The sequence below is a fragment of the Anomalospiza imberbis genome, chromosome 5, assembly GCF_031753505.1.
Source record: "Anomalospiza imberbis isolate Cuckoo-Finch-1a 21T00152 chromosome 5, ASM3175350v1, whole genome shotgun sequence".
Lineage (NCBI taxonomy): Eukaryota > Metazoa > Chordata > Aves > Passeriformes > Viduidae > Anomalospiza > Anomalospiza imberbis.
The window spans coordinates 9,769,914-9,783,400 of NC_089685.1; the positions used below are offsets into that span (position 1 = coordinate 9,769,914).

The 13,487-nt window shown below is 36.7% G+C and overlaps 1 protein-coding gene across 6 annotated transcripts in view; it reads left to right on the forward strand.

Moving 5' to 3' along the window:
* CACNA2D1 (calcium voltage-gated channel auxiliary subunit alpha2delta 1) overlaps positions 1-13,487 on the forward strand; it is a 362,532-nt gene that overhangs the window by 169,908 nt on the left and 179,137 nt on the right. For all 6 annotated transcript variants that reach the window (XR_010998941.1, XR_010998943.1, XR_010998942.1 and 3 more), the window contains exon 4: positions 1,969-2,028. Coding sequence is in view for 3 of the 6 variants with exons in the window: in XM_068189573.1 (XP_068045674.1) it covers positions 1,969-2,028 (60 nt within the window). In the remaining 3 variants the exon portion in view is untranslated. The remainder of the gene's footprint in view (positions 1-1,968; positions 2,029-13,487) is intronic.

The window sequence follows — 13,487 nt, forward strand, 5'->3', positions numbered from 1 at the left end:
CTTCATAGTGTTTATGATGAGTATATATTTCTCTCCATAATCCATCTGTCATTTTGTGCATTTGGGTTCTGCTGTCTTTTGTGGTTCTCAGAGTACCTTAAGGCAATGGAGCAGAGTGTGAAGGAAATCTGAGGGCAGTGTTAACTGCAGCTATTTACACATGTAGTAAGTGTTATATCTTGCTTTGCTACAATCTGTTGAAATATGTCTTGAATTTATAAGAGGATCTACAAATTTAGATGCAGAATGGACTAGATTAAGTGAATAAATTCGATGGAAAAAGTTGTTCTAGTGTATTACCAAAAAAATGAAATGCTGTAGATGTTTGTCCAGTGCAGTCAAGAGAGAGTTGGACTGTGCTTTTTTTTCAAAATAATGTATAATGTATGAAATGAAATCATAGTTTTTCTTTGGTTAATGTGGTACTTGGTTACTGTGGATGTACCTCCAGTGAGCAGTGCTTGTAAAGTGCTGGTAGCTTTTTGTTAGCTAAGAATCATTTGAACTGACAATAAAATAATTGAGTGGGGACATACTTTGTGGCCATAGAGGACATAGGTTTGTTTATGTTTTTTCTCATTTTAAAAAATTATTTCAAACCTAAAAACAAGGAAAATGTCTTAAGTTCTGATTTTTGAAACGTATCAATCCTGGTGGCTGTTAGAGCAGGGAGAGGGGTTGCCCTCAGGAGATGAGGTAGCACAGGCAGTTGCAAAGGTCTGAGGTGAGGTTCTGACAGAACCATGTTGGAACTCCAGGTTTCCTGGTCTTTCTGGTCATATTCCTTTTTGCTGTTAGCAAGAACTGACGAGGTGACTCGACTGGAAGTGTGACTTAGACACCAGTTCATTTGGTGTAGGGATTGGTCTGAATATTACAAGGGTCATCAGACTTACTGTTCTACAGTAAGCATTTTCATTCCTACTTATCTGGTGGACATAGGCTGTGTCTCCTAGAAAGGGACCACGGCTCCCAAAAAACAGTTGCTAAAATTTGTATTGGGCTGTAAAATAATTGAGTTCTAAAAGCAAGTCGGTCAACAATTAGGACATGGCTGAGTCCACATGAACTACATTCACATCAGGTAGCTGCTTCTTCAGAATGAGCTGGCTTGCTTTAGGGATGGGTGGATCTGTGGGATGGGGGATCAGTGTGCAGATATGCTGGAGAACATGCATTACCTTGGCAAATTCTATATGGAAAATTGTAGTAAAGTCCTGAGAATTGTGTCCAAACAGGTTTTTTTTCAAAGATTTCAAATTTTGTATGAGGAGGAACACATAATCCAATCTAATGGATATATCTGTACAAAAGATTGATTTGAAAGAGCAAATTCCTGTACACTGTGCTTTGCTTCTTGTGGGGCTAAGTGAAAAAAACCGATTTTATTCAAAGTATTAAATATGGGGGAAATGCCCTCTAGGAACAGGCCTGTTACTCTGCAGCTGCTAATTCAATCCATGAGATCAGACTCCAGCTAGTCCCAAATTACTGACTTTTTATGCATCCCTTATAATCACAGGGCTGTCAAGAGTTTCTATAATTGAAGCTAAATGATATAACAGAGAAATAAATGTCCATAACATGGAATTTTAATAATTTAATATGTACTTGTCATTAGATAGTAGATGAAATTAATGCACATAAGACAAGGTAGTGTGCATAAAGAGAGTATTTTCAGCAGAATGTTGATGGATTTTGAACTTGACTAGAACTTTTTAAATTATATTGGAGTGAGGGTTAAATTTCCGAATGCAATGTGCTACATAAATATAAAATAATACAGAAAAAACATTTGATGGCTCACCTTGACTCAAATGCACATAATTTTCAAGTAAATGCAAAAAGCATAGATATAAAATCTATAGAGAGAAAATATGCATAGGAAAATAGTAAAAGAGAAAGACTTTTCTATGTGAAGAATCAGTAAAGCCTAAAATTTGTGTTCTCTCTCTCTTTGTTCTTCAGCGCCTTGCTAAAGAAGCAGAGAAGTACCAAGCATCGCATCAGTGGAGGGATGAGTTTGGGGTAAGTTTCTGTTTTTCTCCTTTTAACCTTCTTGGATTTTTCTTATTTGAAATCTTAACTGTAGTCTTACAAATACGTTGTTTACATATCTCCTACAGAAGGGGTTGCTGACTATGAATAGACAGTTTATTTAATTCAGTAAACAGAGTCTCAGTCAGGGTGTCTAGAGAATAAAATGAACTTTTCCCTTTAGAAGCTCATAGGGAGCTTCACAGATGGGGATGTAGCTCTGAGTTGTACACAAGACAACTTTGTTTGTTTTGACAGACAAGGAATGATTGCAGAGAAGACATTTGAGTGATGGTTGCTATCAGTTAAAAGTGTGCTTATTCCAAACACTGAAACAGAATCATAGAAAAGATTCTTACAAGTTGTCTTTTCCTTGTGTAAAGAAAAAAAAAATTGAATGCAGAAGGATTTGGTTATCTGCATGACTTGGGAATCACAGACAAAAATACATCCATATTTTAATAACTGCATCTCTTCTTTCAAGATTCTAATACTGCTGAAAGAGGACCCAACCTGGTCAAACATTAAATTATTTTCTTTATTCATTTCAGGCTTTACTGAAAAATAAGTGACATGATTTTAAAATGTACAACCTTGATTTTTTTTATTACCAATTTGGCCAAAGTAATATTGTGCTGCATGATTATAAGCCTCTTAATTTTAGGCTATAGTTCCTGGCTAAGTGTCAACATTATTTATTATGCCTTTATTCCATGTTCATTCAGAAATAAAAGCAGATGGTAGGTTTACATGATGCCTCTACAAACCTGGACTGTGTTTGTACCTCCAGGAGAATCACTGTGGCACACAGCTACATGCGCAGTGATTTTCTAAGAATGTTGTTGTGGTTTAACCCCAGCTGACAAATAAGCACTGCACAGGCATCTGCTCACTGCCAGTCAGGATGGGGGAGACAATTGCAAGAGTAAAACTCAAAAAACTCGTGGGTTAATATAAAGACAGTTTCATAAGCAACGCAAAAGTTGCATGCAGTGGCAAAGCAAAAAAAGGAATTCCTTCACCACTTCCCATGGGCAGGCAGGTGTTCATCCATCCCCAGGAAAATGGGGCTCCTTTGCCCTTAATGATAACTTGTGTAGACAAACACCATTACTCCAAAAGACCCCTTCCCTTCCTCCGGTGTTATACACTGAGCATGGTGCTGTATGGCATGGGATATCCCTTGGGTCATTTGGGGTCAGCTGTGTACCCCCAGCCTCCTCACTGGTGGGGCAGTGGGGAAAGCAGAAAAGGCCTCAGCTACACAAAAACTCTACTCAGCAGTAAAAAAACCCACACCAGAATTAGCAACACTGTTCCCAGAACGAATCCAAAATATAGCCCATGCTAGCTACTATGAAGAAAATTAGTTCTAACCCAGTCAAAACCAGCAGAAATGTTTATTCTGATCCGGTGTTACTCAGGCACTTGAAGATCTGAAAACAGATGGAAGAGCTTCTAAGGTCAGGCCGTGCAATTCAGGTAGGAGTGACTGACTTCAGGAGAACAGAGACTCTGGACACAGCCTGAATGCTTTTAAGTGTGCTCTCTGCACAGGCACAGCTTCCAACACACGGTAAAACACACAATGCATATTCCACGGAGATGCTATTACAAGAATGCTGCAGCGACCTTTTCTGCTAATCTGTCTCTCTAGTGACTGAAAAACAAAACCTGCAGGCTTGATGGACTCAGTGCAGAACTGTGTGAATACAGTCAGAATCGCATTTTAATCATTTTGCTTCTGCACTGTAATCTGGCATCATGTCAACACCGCCTCAGCTTTTGTTTTTCTTTTTACCCTTTTTTTTCACAGTAGAAGTCAGCCATACAAAAGAGGCTTTAGTTTTTATCTGAGTTCATTGCCAAGGAGACATCTCAAAATAACTTGGAAATGTGATTTTATATTAATGTTGTAGTTCAGGCAAAGACTATGGTCAGTACTGAAAAAAAAAGAAATGCAATTGGATTTATAATAAAGTAACTGCAAACTTAGCTTGTACTTTACTGTTTTGAATTTGGACCAAAATAGTGTGCACCATATAATAACCTTGACATCAGCTTATGCAATTAAATTTCAAATAAATGTATTAAGCCTCCTATAATTTAATTTGTTCCATTTTTGCCAGAAGTAATCTTTCTTTTCTTCTGGCCTACTTTTTAGAAAATGCCTGCTCAAATTAGTTTGCACACAGATCTTTCTGATAAACTTAATTTTCACTGGAAGACTCATTCTCCTAATGGCTGTGATAGAAAATAGAAGATAGACCATAAAACTTTCTGCAGTTGAAGGTTCTTAAAGTTCTTCTGATAACATTATGAATGGTCTATATCATGTTTCATGAGGTTAATTTCTCATCCAGGATTTAGTTTTGGGTGAAGAAAGTCCTTCCAGCAGCATTGCACATGAGTCACTGTAGAATGAAACTCATGGGACAATCTATTTCTGCTTCTAATGAGCTTGTGATCAGCAATGTCCTTGACAGTCAGATTGCAGCCAAATACTAGCCTATGGAGTTTTCAGGGGAAAATATCACAAGTATTCCTTCTGTGGAAGTGTATATTGGCTGACTTGAGTGGAACAGATGCAAAAACCAAAGGGCAAAGAAGGCTGACTGTGAGACCAAGGTCTGTATGGAGCTACAAGGGATGTGGCAGTCAAAAGACCACCAGGGTGCCTGTCCCAACACTTTACTTTAAATATGAGTGATTTTTTTTCACATTTCACAGCAAAAGAAACATGCAAGCATTAAAAATTTTATTTTCAGGTTAATGTCACAGTATAATCAAAATTCAGCATCTTAGATGCAGTCTTTTGAAATAAGCTACTACAGGAAAAAAAAAAAACAGATTTACTCCCACAGACTTCTTTTTTTTTTTTTTTAATTTAATTTTTTTTCTTAATTTTTTTCTAGTGTAAAGACTGTCCAAATTGGCTAAAGAACAAAATTTGCTTGTCCTTTAGAAAAATAGTTAGGAGACCAAGCTATTTACAGACATAGAGATCCACATCTACTAAAATTCCTTTTTCCATACTATTTCTAACTGAATAGGAGTATAATTTCTTCCAATATTTTAGGTACAATACTGTATTAAATTCCAGCTCTTTCAAGCAGACCAAACAATGAAAAACAAAACAAAAAAATTCAATTTGGAGTCTTTTATAAATCACAGAATCACAGCATGGCTTGGATTATAAGAGACATTAAAGATTATCTTGTTCTGACCCCTCTACCATGGGACACCTTCCACTAGACCAGATTACTCAGAGCCTCATCCAGCCTGGCCTTGAATACATCCAGGGAACTTCTCTGGGAAATTTGTGGCAGTACCTCACCACTTTCAAAGGAAAGAATTTCTTCCTAATGCCTAATCTAAACCTGCCTTCTTTCAGTTTCATAGAATCATAGATTATGCTGAGTTTGAAGGGACCCATTAGGATTATCACGTCCAACTCCTGGGTCTGCACAGGACATCCCGAGAATCCCACCCTGTGCCTGAGAGTGTTGTCCAAACACTTCTTGAACTGGTCACATAACAGGGTTGGTTAGGTGACCACTTCCCTGGGGGGCCTGTTCCAATGCCCAACTACTCTCTTGGGGAAAACCTGTTCCTAACATCCAACCTAAACCTCCCCAACTCAGATTCAGGCTGCTTCTTTGGGTCTTGTCACTGGTCATGAGAGTGAAGAGATCAGCGTCTGCCCCTCTGATGCCCCTTGTGAGGTTATTGAAGGCCACTCTGAGGTGTCCCTCAGTCTCCTTTTCTCCAGGCTGAACAAACCCTGTGACCTCAGATACTCCTCCTGAGGATTTCCCTGGCTTTTATTTGGACATTCTCTAATATCTCAATGTCTTTTTAACATTGTGGTGCCCAAAACTGCCCCCAGCACTCGAGGTAAGACTGCCCCAATGCCCGGCTGCCGATGCTGGGCCTGATGCCCCCCAAGACAGAGTTGGCCTTCCTGGCTGCCAGGGCACTGCTGGCTCGCGTTCAACTTGCCGTCAACCAGGACCCCCATGGCCGTTTCTAAGCTTCTCTCCAGCCTCTCATTCCCCAGTCTATAACACATCCAGGTTGTCCCATCCCAGGTGCAGAATCTGGCACTTGCCCTAGTTAAACTTGATCAGGTTGGTGGCTGCCCATCACTCCAGTGTATCGAGGTGTCTCTGCGGGACCTCTCTGCCTCTGAGGGAGTAGACAGCTCCTTCCCAGTTCAATGTCATCAGCAAATTAACTTAGTATTCCTTTGAGCCCTGCATCCAAGCCATTAATGAAGGTGTTGAAGAGAACCAGGCTGCGGATGGAGCCCAGTGGGACCCCAGCAGTGACAGGTCCCCAGCCTGATGTCCCCCTATTCACTGTAACCTTTGTGCGTGGCCTGTGACCCCATTGCTCGTCCACTGTGTAACTCAGTTATCCAGCTGGACATTTTGGAAATTTAAAATGAGTTAAGAGCATGCATCTTACATATTTACCATTAGTTTTAACTAAGTGACAGAAAAAAAATCATTATGATATGGGTATTTTTCACTGATAGTTAATTATCAAAATACTTTTGGAAATGACTAATTAATTTACTAAAGGTACAAAGTTATTCAAAGCAATATTAAATAAGAACAGGAACTAAGAATATCAAATATCTTCTACGTAAAAAAGGGAAAGAAAGAAATACTGGATTGTGATGTGTTATTTCCTGATGAAGCACAACGTTGGTTAAAATAATTGAACTGCAGTTTACTTGTATGGCCCAAAAATAATTCTTACCTGTTAGAAAGCTATTATGTCCTAAGAGAACATTTGTGAAGTTTATGTAGGCAAATCAAAAGTGCTTAGCTTCAGGCAAATGAAGAAATCTCATTCTCTCTTTCCTTCTCCATTGGTACTGCCCAATTCCCCAGCTGCCTGTACAGCTGGAGGAATTAAGCCTGCTTGAATATTTTAGATTAAAACAGTTACAACTCAGAGATACAAACCAATATATCTAAATGAAACAGCCTTGTCAGTTTGAAATTTCTTGTACACTACAGATTGAAAGGGGGATGGTTTTGACAGTTGTGATCGTCCAATTATTTTTGTGACATAGAGACTCATGAAAAAAAAAAATTGCAAACTGAAAGAATGAAAGGGAGAATTCTGTATGAAGTAATTGCTGTTATTCCCCAAATGATTCTTCTACAATTACGTTTGATAGCACACTTGATTGCCTTGCAATGGTTGGTTAACTAAAGCAATTTTGTTTCCATTTGGGTTGCTATATTAATTGTACTTACACATGTATAAACATAAGGGATATCTCATTGGTATTTTAAAAGGGGAGTCTATGGATGGCCTATTAACATCCACTTAGTTATATAGAGACTGAAACTCAGACTTTTAAGAACTAATTATCATATAAAAGTGCCACATGAAAAATTCTTTCAATATGCTTTATCTTTTAGCCAGTAGTGTAATTTTATTTTCTTCCATGTAAATGATGCTTTTCTACCTCTTGGTAATTTTGAGACAACATTTTCTCTAATGATAATATGTAGCCTGGTGTTCATGTATGAACTGAGCTTAAAAACAATGACAAAAGGTCACAGGAATATTACTTTGGAATTATAGTTTGTTTGTTTATCTTTTTCTAGTATAAATTTTGGCTGCATAAAAATGTAGTGAAAAGCTGCTCACCAAAGAAACAGAAGATGAAAAGGATAGCTAAGATAAAATAGGTTTCCTATCACCAGAGATGATCCAAGTGGTGACCTGCAAGAGCAGAGCTGTAGTAGATGTCTTTGTTATATCTTGCAGTTTTAAGATTTTCAGGACTGTAAATTAATTTTCAGGTCTGTAATTTGTTGTGGATGTTACAACAATGCTAAAACATTGTATCTTAAAAGCCTCAGCTGGAAAAAAAACAAACAAACCATGAAACTTTCAGCTTTGGCACGGTTTCATTATAAAGAAGCAGTTTACTAAACATACTTTGACTCTTGGAAGGAGGAAAACTCTGTGAAGAGAACAAACTAGAATATTTTTTCTCTCATCTCTTCAGAGATATGATACAGTTCTCTCATGGTTTGCACCTCTGATAATTCTCTTTTGTGCAAAGAGCATCTGTGGGAAATGATGCAGTTGAGATTTGGCACCAGACCTGCAGTACAGGGAACCAGTCCTCACAGGTTCAAAGAAGGTGTGGGATCCTTTCTTAGTAAGTCATGTATACTTTATAATTTTGTGAAAGTTATAATAACACTAATCAGAGGCAAAGTGTCAGAGCTGTCTGTATCTTCATACAGTGCTTTGATCCAAAACTCAGTGAAATAAATTTTCCATTAATTTTGATTCATTTTGGATAATGCCTCACATTTCTAAAGCCTCTGTGACTTAAAAGAAAAAAATCCCATCCAAATGGTAAATTTAAATTGACAGGTTCTAGGGAGGGTAACATTTTATTCTCTGAAGGGCTGTGCACCACCTCTTCTGTGACCTGTAGTCTTCATTTGTGTATAATTTGAATTAAATGTCTCCTATCTAACTGAAAGAAATGAAATATCATTTTTCTGCCAGTGATTGCACTTGAACATCTTTCCACCCAGGGCATGAATTTCTGTGTGTGTACAATGGGAGTAGTAATAAGGTGAGGTAAAGAGGAAATAAGGTGAAATTGGGTGGGTTTAAGGGTTGTTCTGATGTTTAGCTAATGTTTATCAAATCATTTATGCCTTTTTGAGTCATGGAAGTCTACTGTGAACGTTCCAGGAACAAGCATTTCTGCAGTTCTTTATAATATTTGTCAGTGTGAGACAGGAGACACAATAGCTACAGCCTTTGGAACACACTGACTTCAGCTTCCCAGGATCTCCATCATTATTAAGGAGAGTTTCATCTAAGTGTAGAAATCCCCTGTGAACATGTCCATGATGAAGCCTCTTTGGAGACATGACATAAGCCTCACCAGGCATTCCCTGTCTGTCCCCAGCATCCTGACCCCTAATGTTTGGATTCTTATTTCAAAAAGTCTCAGTGTGCCTTCTGGTTTACAAATATCTAGCAGGCATTAGTTAGATTAAAGAAAAACAGCTTATAGGCAATTAAAAAAAAATGAAACAAAAACAACAAAAATCAAGTCATTAGAATCTTTTTAAGATTGGTGTTGCTTGCTACCTTGCCTGGGGTTTTATAACTTCCTAGAGTCTCTCAGGTGAGTCTTTCACTCTAGAAATCATTGATTTTCCTCTAAAATATGGGCTGCCATAGGACAGCTCTTCCATGCTTCTGTTCCATTATATATCTGATATGATCCTGTATGACAATTACACAATAAATGTTAGTGTGATTAATTGTACTAGAAATCCTTGATTTTTTTTTTCTTTTTCGCACCTTAGGAATTTTAAACCAATTAGAAAATTGATGAGGAAGACAGTGGTAGCAGTACAATCAGAATTCAGATTATATAGAAGCAGGGATATAAAATGTGTAGCTGTAGAGGATCTAGTTTTTGGTCTTTAGATGCTGGTTATTTACCACCTCTTACTATGCTTACCTGCAGTAAAGGAGTGTAACTTTATAATAAAGTCATTACACGGATCTCATCCGTGCAGTGAAGTGCTTCACTGGTTGGAAATTTGCCAAAAAAGCTTTTAGAGTAAAGCAAAGAAACACCTTCAATCACTGTTGAGGGCTTTCAAGCATTCCATTTTATCTGAAAAATCAAATATGTTAAAGACATCTAATACACTTTTTTGTATTTATTGACCAGGCAACTAATTTAAAAAATGTGCAGCTTCTGAAAGAGGTGGAGGGAAGGATCTAGGTAAGAAGAAAAGAAAGAAAGGTGTGATTTCTATTATTAAGCTGCCATACGTATGCATTATCACCTTCGTTTTGAATGAGGCTTTAATGTGCTTTCAGAACAAAATCTTATTAAAAGCAAGATATACTATTGTACTCAATTTATTAACATCCTGTAGGTCCTTCAGTTTAAAACTGAGAAGTACAATATGCTATGAAAAGCTTTTGCAGGCTGCTATTGTGCAGGTTTTCTAAGAGTTCATTGAATTTGTGGCACAGATGAAGCTAACTAGTTTTTTTTATGTTACCTTTCACCCTCAAATTCAGTTTCTCATGTCAGTCTGGGATAAGTAATTCATAGCACTGCTTTACTGCCTTTGGTGAATAAGTAAAATCAATTAGAAATGGACTTCAAGGGTGCTGTTTAGTTTGTCTGTAAGATTTTTTGTCAAATATTTTCATTTCAAAACTAACAATATATTTTTTCTGTGATTTATCCTTGTCAGTATAACTAGGATCTGACTAGTTTCCTCACTTTACCAGGAAAACTCATTTTCCCATGAGTTGTCACATTTTATTTTGACCCATTTTATACTGAATATAGGAAATGTGCCAATGTTTTGGAAAAAGTATTAACCAAGGAAACTTTGCTGTCAATATTTACAAATAGCGAGAGGGATTTTTTTTCCTTTTTTTTTTTTTTTTTTTTTTTTAATAAATTTAAATTAAAAAACCCTGATTGAATATGCATAGGAAGTTAATCAATAGTATAAGACTCAAATATGATTTTTCATAATGGAGTCAGACTTCTAAGTTTGAGAAATTCAGAAAATATTATAGAGATTTGGTTCTTACTTCAGAGAAGGAATTCCATTCATAATAGCAAACCTGAGAAGTTTTTTTTAAAGGAAATTAGACCCAAATATTTTTGAAATTGTTCCTGCCAGAAAGAGCAAATACTGTATGTGTATATGAATACTTTATGTGTATAAATACTTATGTGTATATGGAATTCTACATGTGTTATTTCATACTAAAAATAGAAATTTTCTGAAAGTCTGAGCTGAATAGTTTGGATTTTTGGAGGTGGAGATATTTGTGGGTTTCTTTACTCCACTTACTTCTTTTATTTTTTAAATGACAAAAGCAGTGGTGTCATGCAGGCCTGAAATTTTACCTTCTTCTTTTGTCCCAGGATTCCTGTAAGATGCCAGATGAAAATGCAGCTTATCTTTGTCAAAGCTCATTACCTTTAGAAAAGGACCTAAGAGGGGAATTTGAAAGTTTCCATATTTAAAACTTTGTAGACCTCTACACTCTCAAGAAGCCCTGTCCCTTGAGAACAGGCTTGTGCAGTAGATGTGAACAGAAAATATTTGATGTCTGCACCCTTTTGCAGTTGCAATACTGTAGAAATTTTAATAGGTCTTTCATTTTACATAGACTTTCAAATGCTCTGGGAGTGCAGGACAGTCTTATTATTAAGAGCTGCATTTTGCTCGAGGGATTTGGGAATTCTTAGCTTTCCATCTCCTGAGTATAGTGTAATTCTCATTAGAATTTAAACAAAAGTTGAAAGTGTGTCTCTTTTATGTCCTGCAAATGCTGATGTGTGATTGAAGTAGTGTCAGATATTTCTGTAGACTTGGCCACAAAGCAAGAGATGTACATAACATAGAGCAGAGAAATTCTTCAAAATTAGCAATATCCTAACAAGTGCTAACATCATGCAAAGAAATGCTTAAAAATTCTACCTGATTTGACCAGAAGTGTAGCTTTTAGGCATTTGCTTTGGTTTTTTCCCAGTTAATTCTTGCTATGAGCACATAAGAACTCTTTAAATAAATACACAAACTCTAGGTCTCATTGAAGGGGCATTAAGATTTAGCAAGTCTCAAGAAGTCTGGGCCAGCTCCATGACTGTGATTGATGAATTTATAGAACACACTATCATTCTGTTTTAATTTTCCCATTCGTTAGTCACAAATTATATTGGGCTAAAATACTGTGAATTGTAACTTTCTTGAAAATGTGAGAATAAATATAAAAATGATCAGACCAGATCCTCGCATTTAAAAATGGGTGAATAATCCCTGATGAATTATTAATTCAAGTAGAATTGTCTTATTCCTTTAGGCATTACCACCTCTCAGGAGGGTAACTTCAGTTTTGCATTTCTTAAGTTACACAGGAGCACAGTAAAACTAAGATCAGCTCAGTTGGTATTTTTTCTGTGCTTGCACAAAATTCTGATGTTTTCACCTCATAAAACTTCTTGTGAGGTTTTTTTTCCCTACATAAAAATTTAAAGAAAACTTCCAGCAAAAGTTTTCTACCAGACTGAATATTCTCCATATAGGCAAGTTCCATTTATTTTGCTATAGGCATCATAGTTCAAATGACCTTTAGACTTTTAAGTATTCTAAGATGCTCATAGAGGAAGTTTTGCCATAGCTTTTCCCCACCTTTCAGATAGAACATTTCCTTTTTATTTTACCCATATTTCCAGATATTTTCTCCTAAAGCCGTGTTGCTGCGAAAAAGGGTAGTTTGGTTTCTTTTCATTTCTGGTGAGAGATACCAGCGAAAAATCCCAAAAGCTGGATTAAGACTGAAGTTTTCTTTTCAAAACCATGTCATTAATATATTTATTAATCCCAAGTGATGGCTGCCATTTCCTCTGCTGATGGTTGACTTACTTTCCTTATTATAGGGAATCACACCAAATGGGTGATTTAATTCCAAACACTTCCAGTCTCCCTCGATCTCTAATGTTTTGGCTCTTAATTCCATCAGGGCATGTACGAGTATGTGAGCGTATAAAACCTGCTGAGATGATATTGGAGGCATGCAGAAAGCCAGGCAGGGTATTACCTCCTAGAGCCCTGCCAGCTGAGTTGAGAATGGTTCTTGGTGCATGCTGTGCCACAGAATGTGTCTGGACATTGCTTAGGTGTCTTGGGGACAGCTGTAACAAGCACAACGTGGATGAAAGCAGAGTGTGTTCAGGATTGATCTGTGTTTAATTTTGAAACATGTACATCATACTCTCTGTGAAGAATAAAGCATGCTCTATCCTAAAAGTCCCATGGTTACACATCAGTAAGCATCCTGTGTCAAGAATAAGCACCAAGAGGAAATATTATTCTAGAGAAAATAAACTTTATTTATAGCAATAGATACATAACAGTTACAAATAAATTAACCTTGAAAATTGGAAGGTAAAATCCATAAGTTTAGTAAGTTCTTCAGAATTGAACTAACAGTAGTAGGGAAAATATCCCATAATTTCTGTGAAAATATTTACAGTATTATGTACTATGCGATGATTGTGAACTATGAATGACGCTTTTATGAAAAGTAACTATGACATGGACAGGACGGGACTTCCTTTAACATCAGTAGGTTTTACTGAAATTATAATAATTCACTGCAGTGTTTACATGTACTAGTAAGAGAAGAGCAGTGCAAATCCTTTTTTCTGATTGAACTTGTGTATATTTGTCAAGAATAGGATGCACTTAATTCATTCAGCTCTTAATGTCATCTCTATACTGATAAGAAAATATTAAGATAAATACAACTGAATTCATCAAATTCTTTTATGTCTGCATGAGATCTACAATACTATATTTTCAAGAGCTTTAAATGTTTTAATATGAAACAGAGGAAAC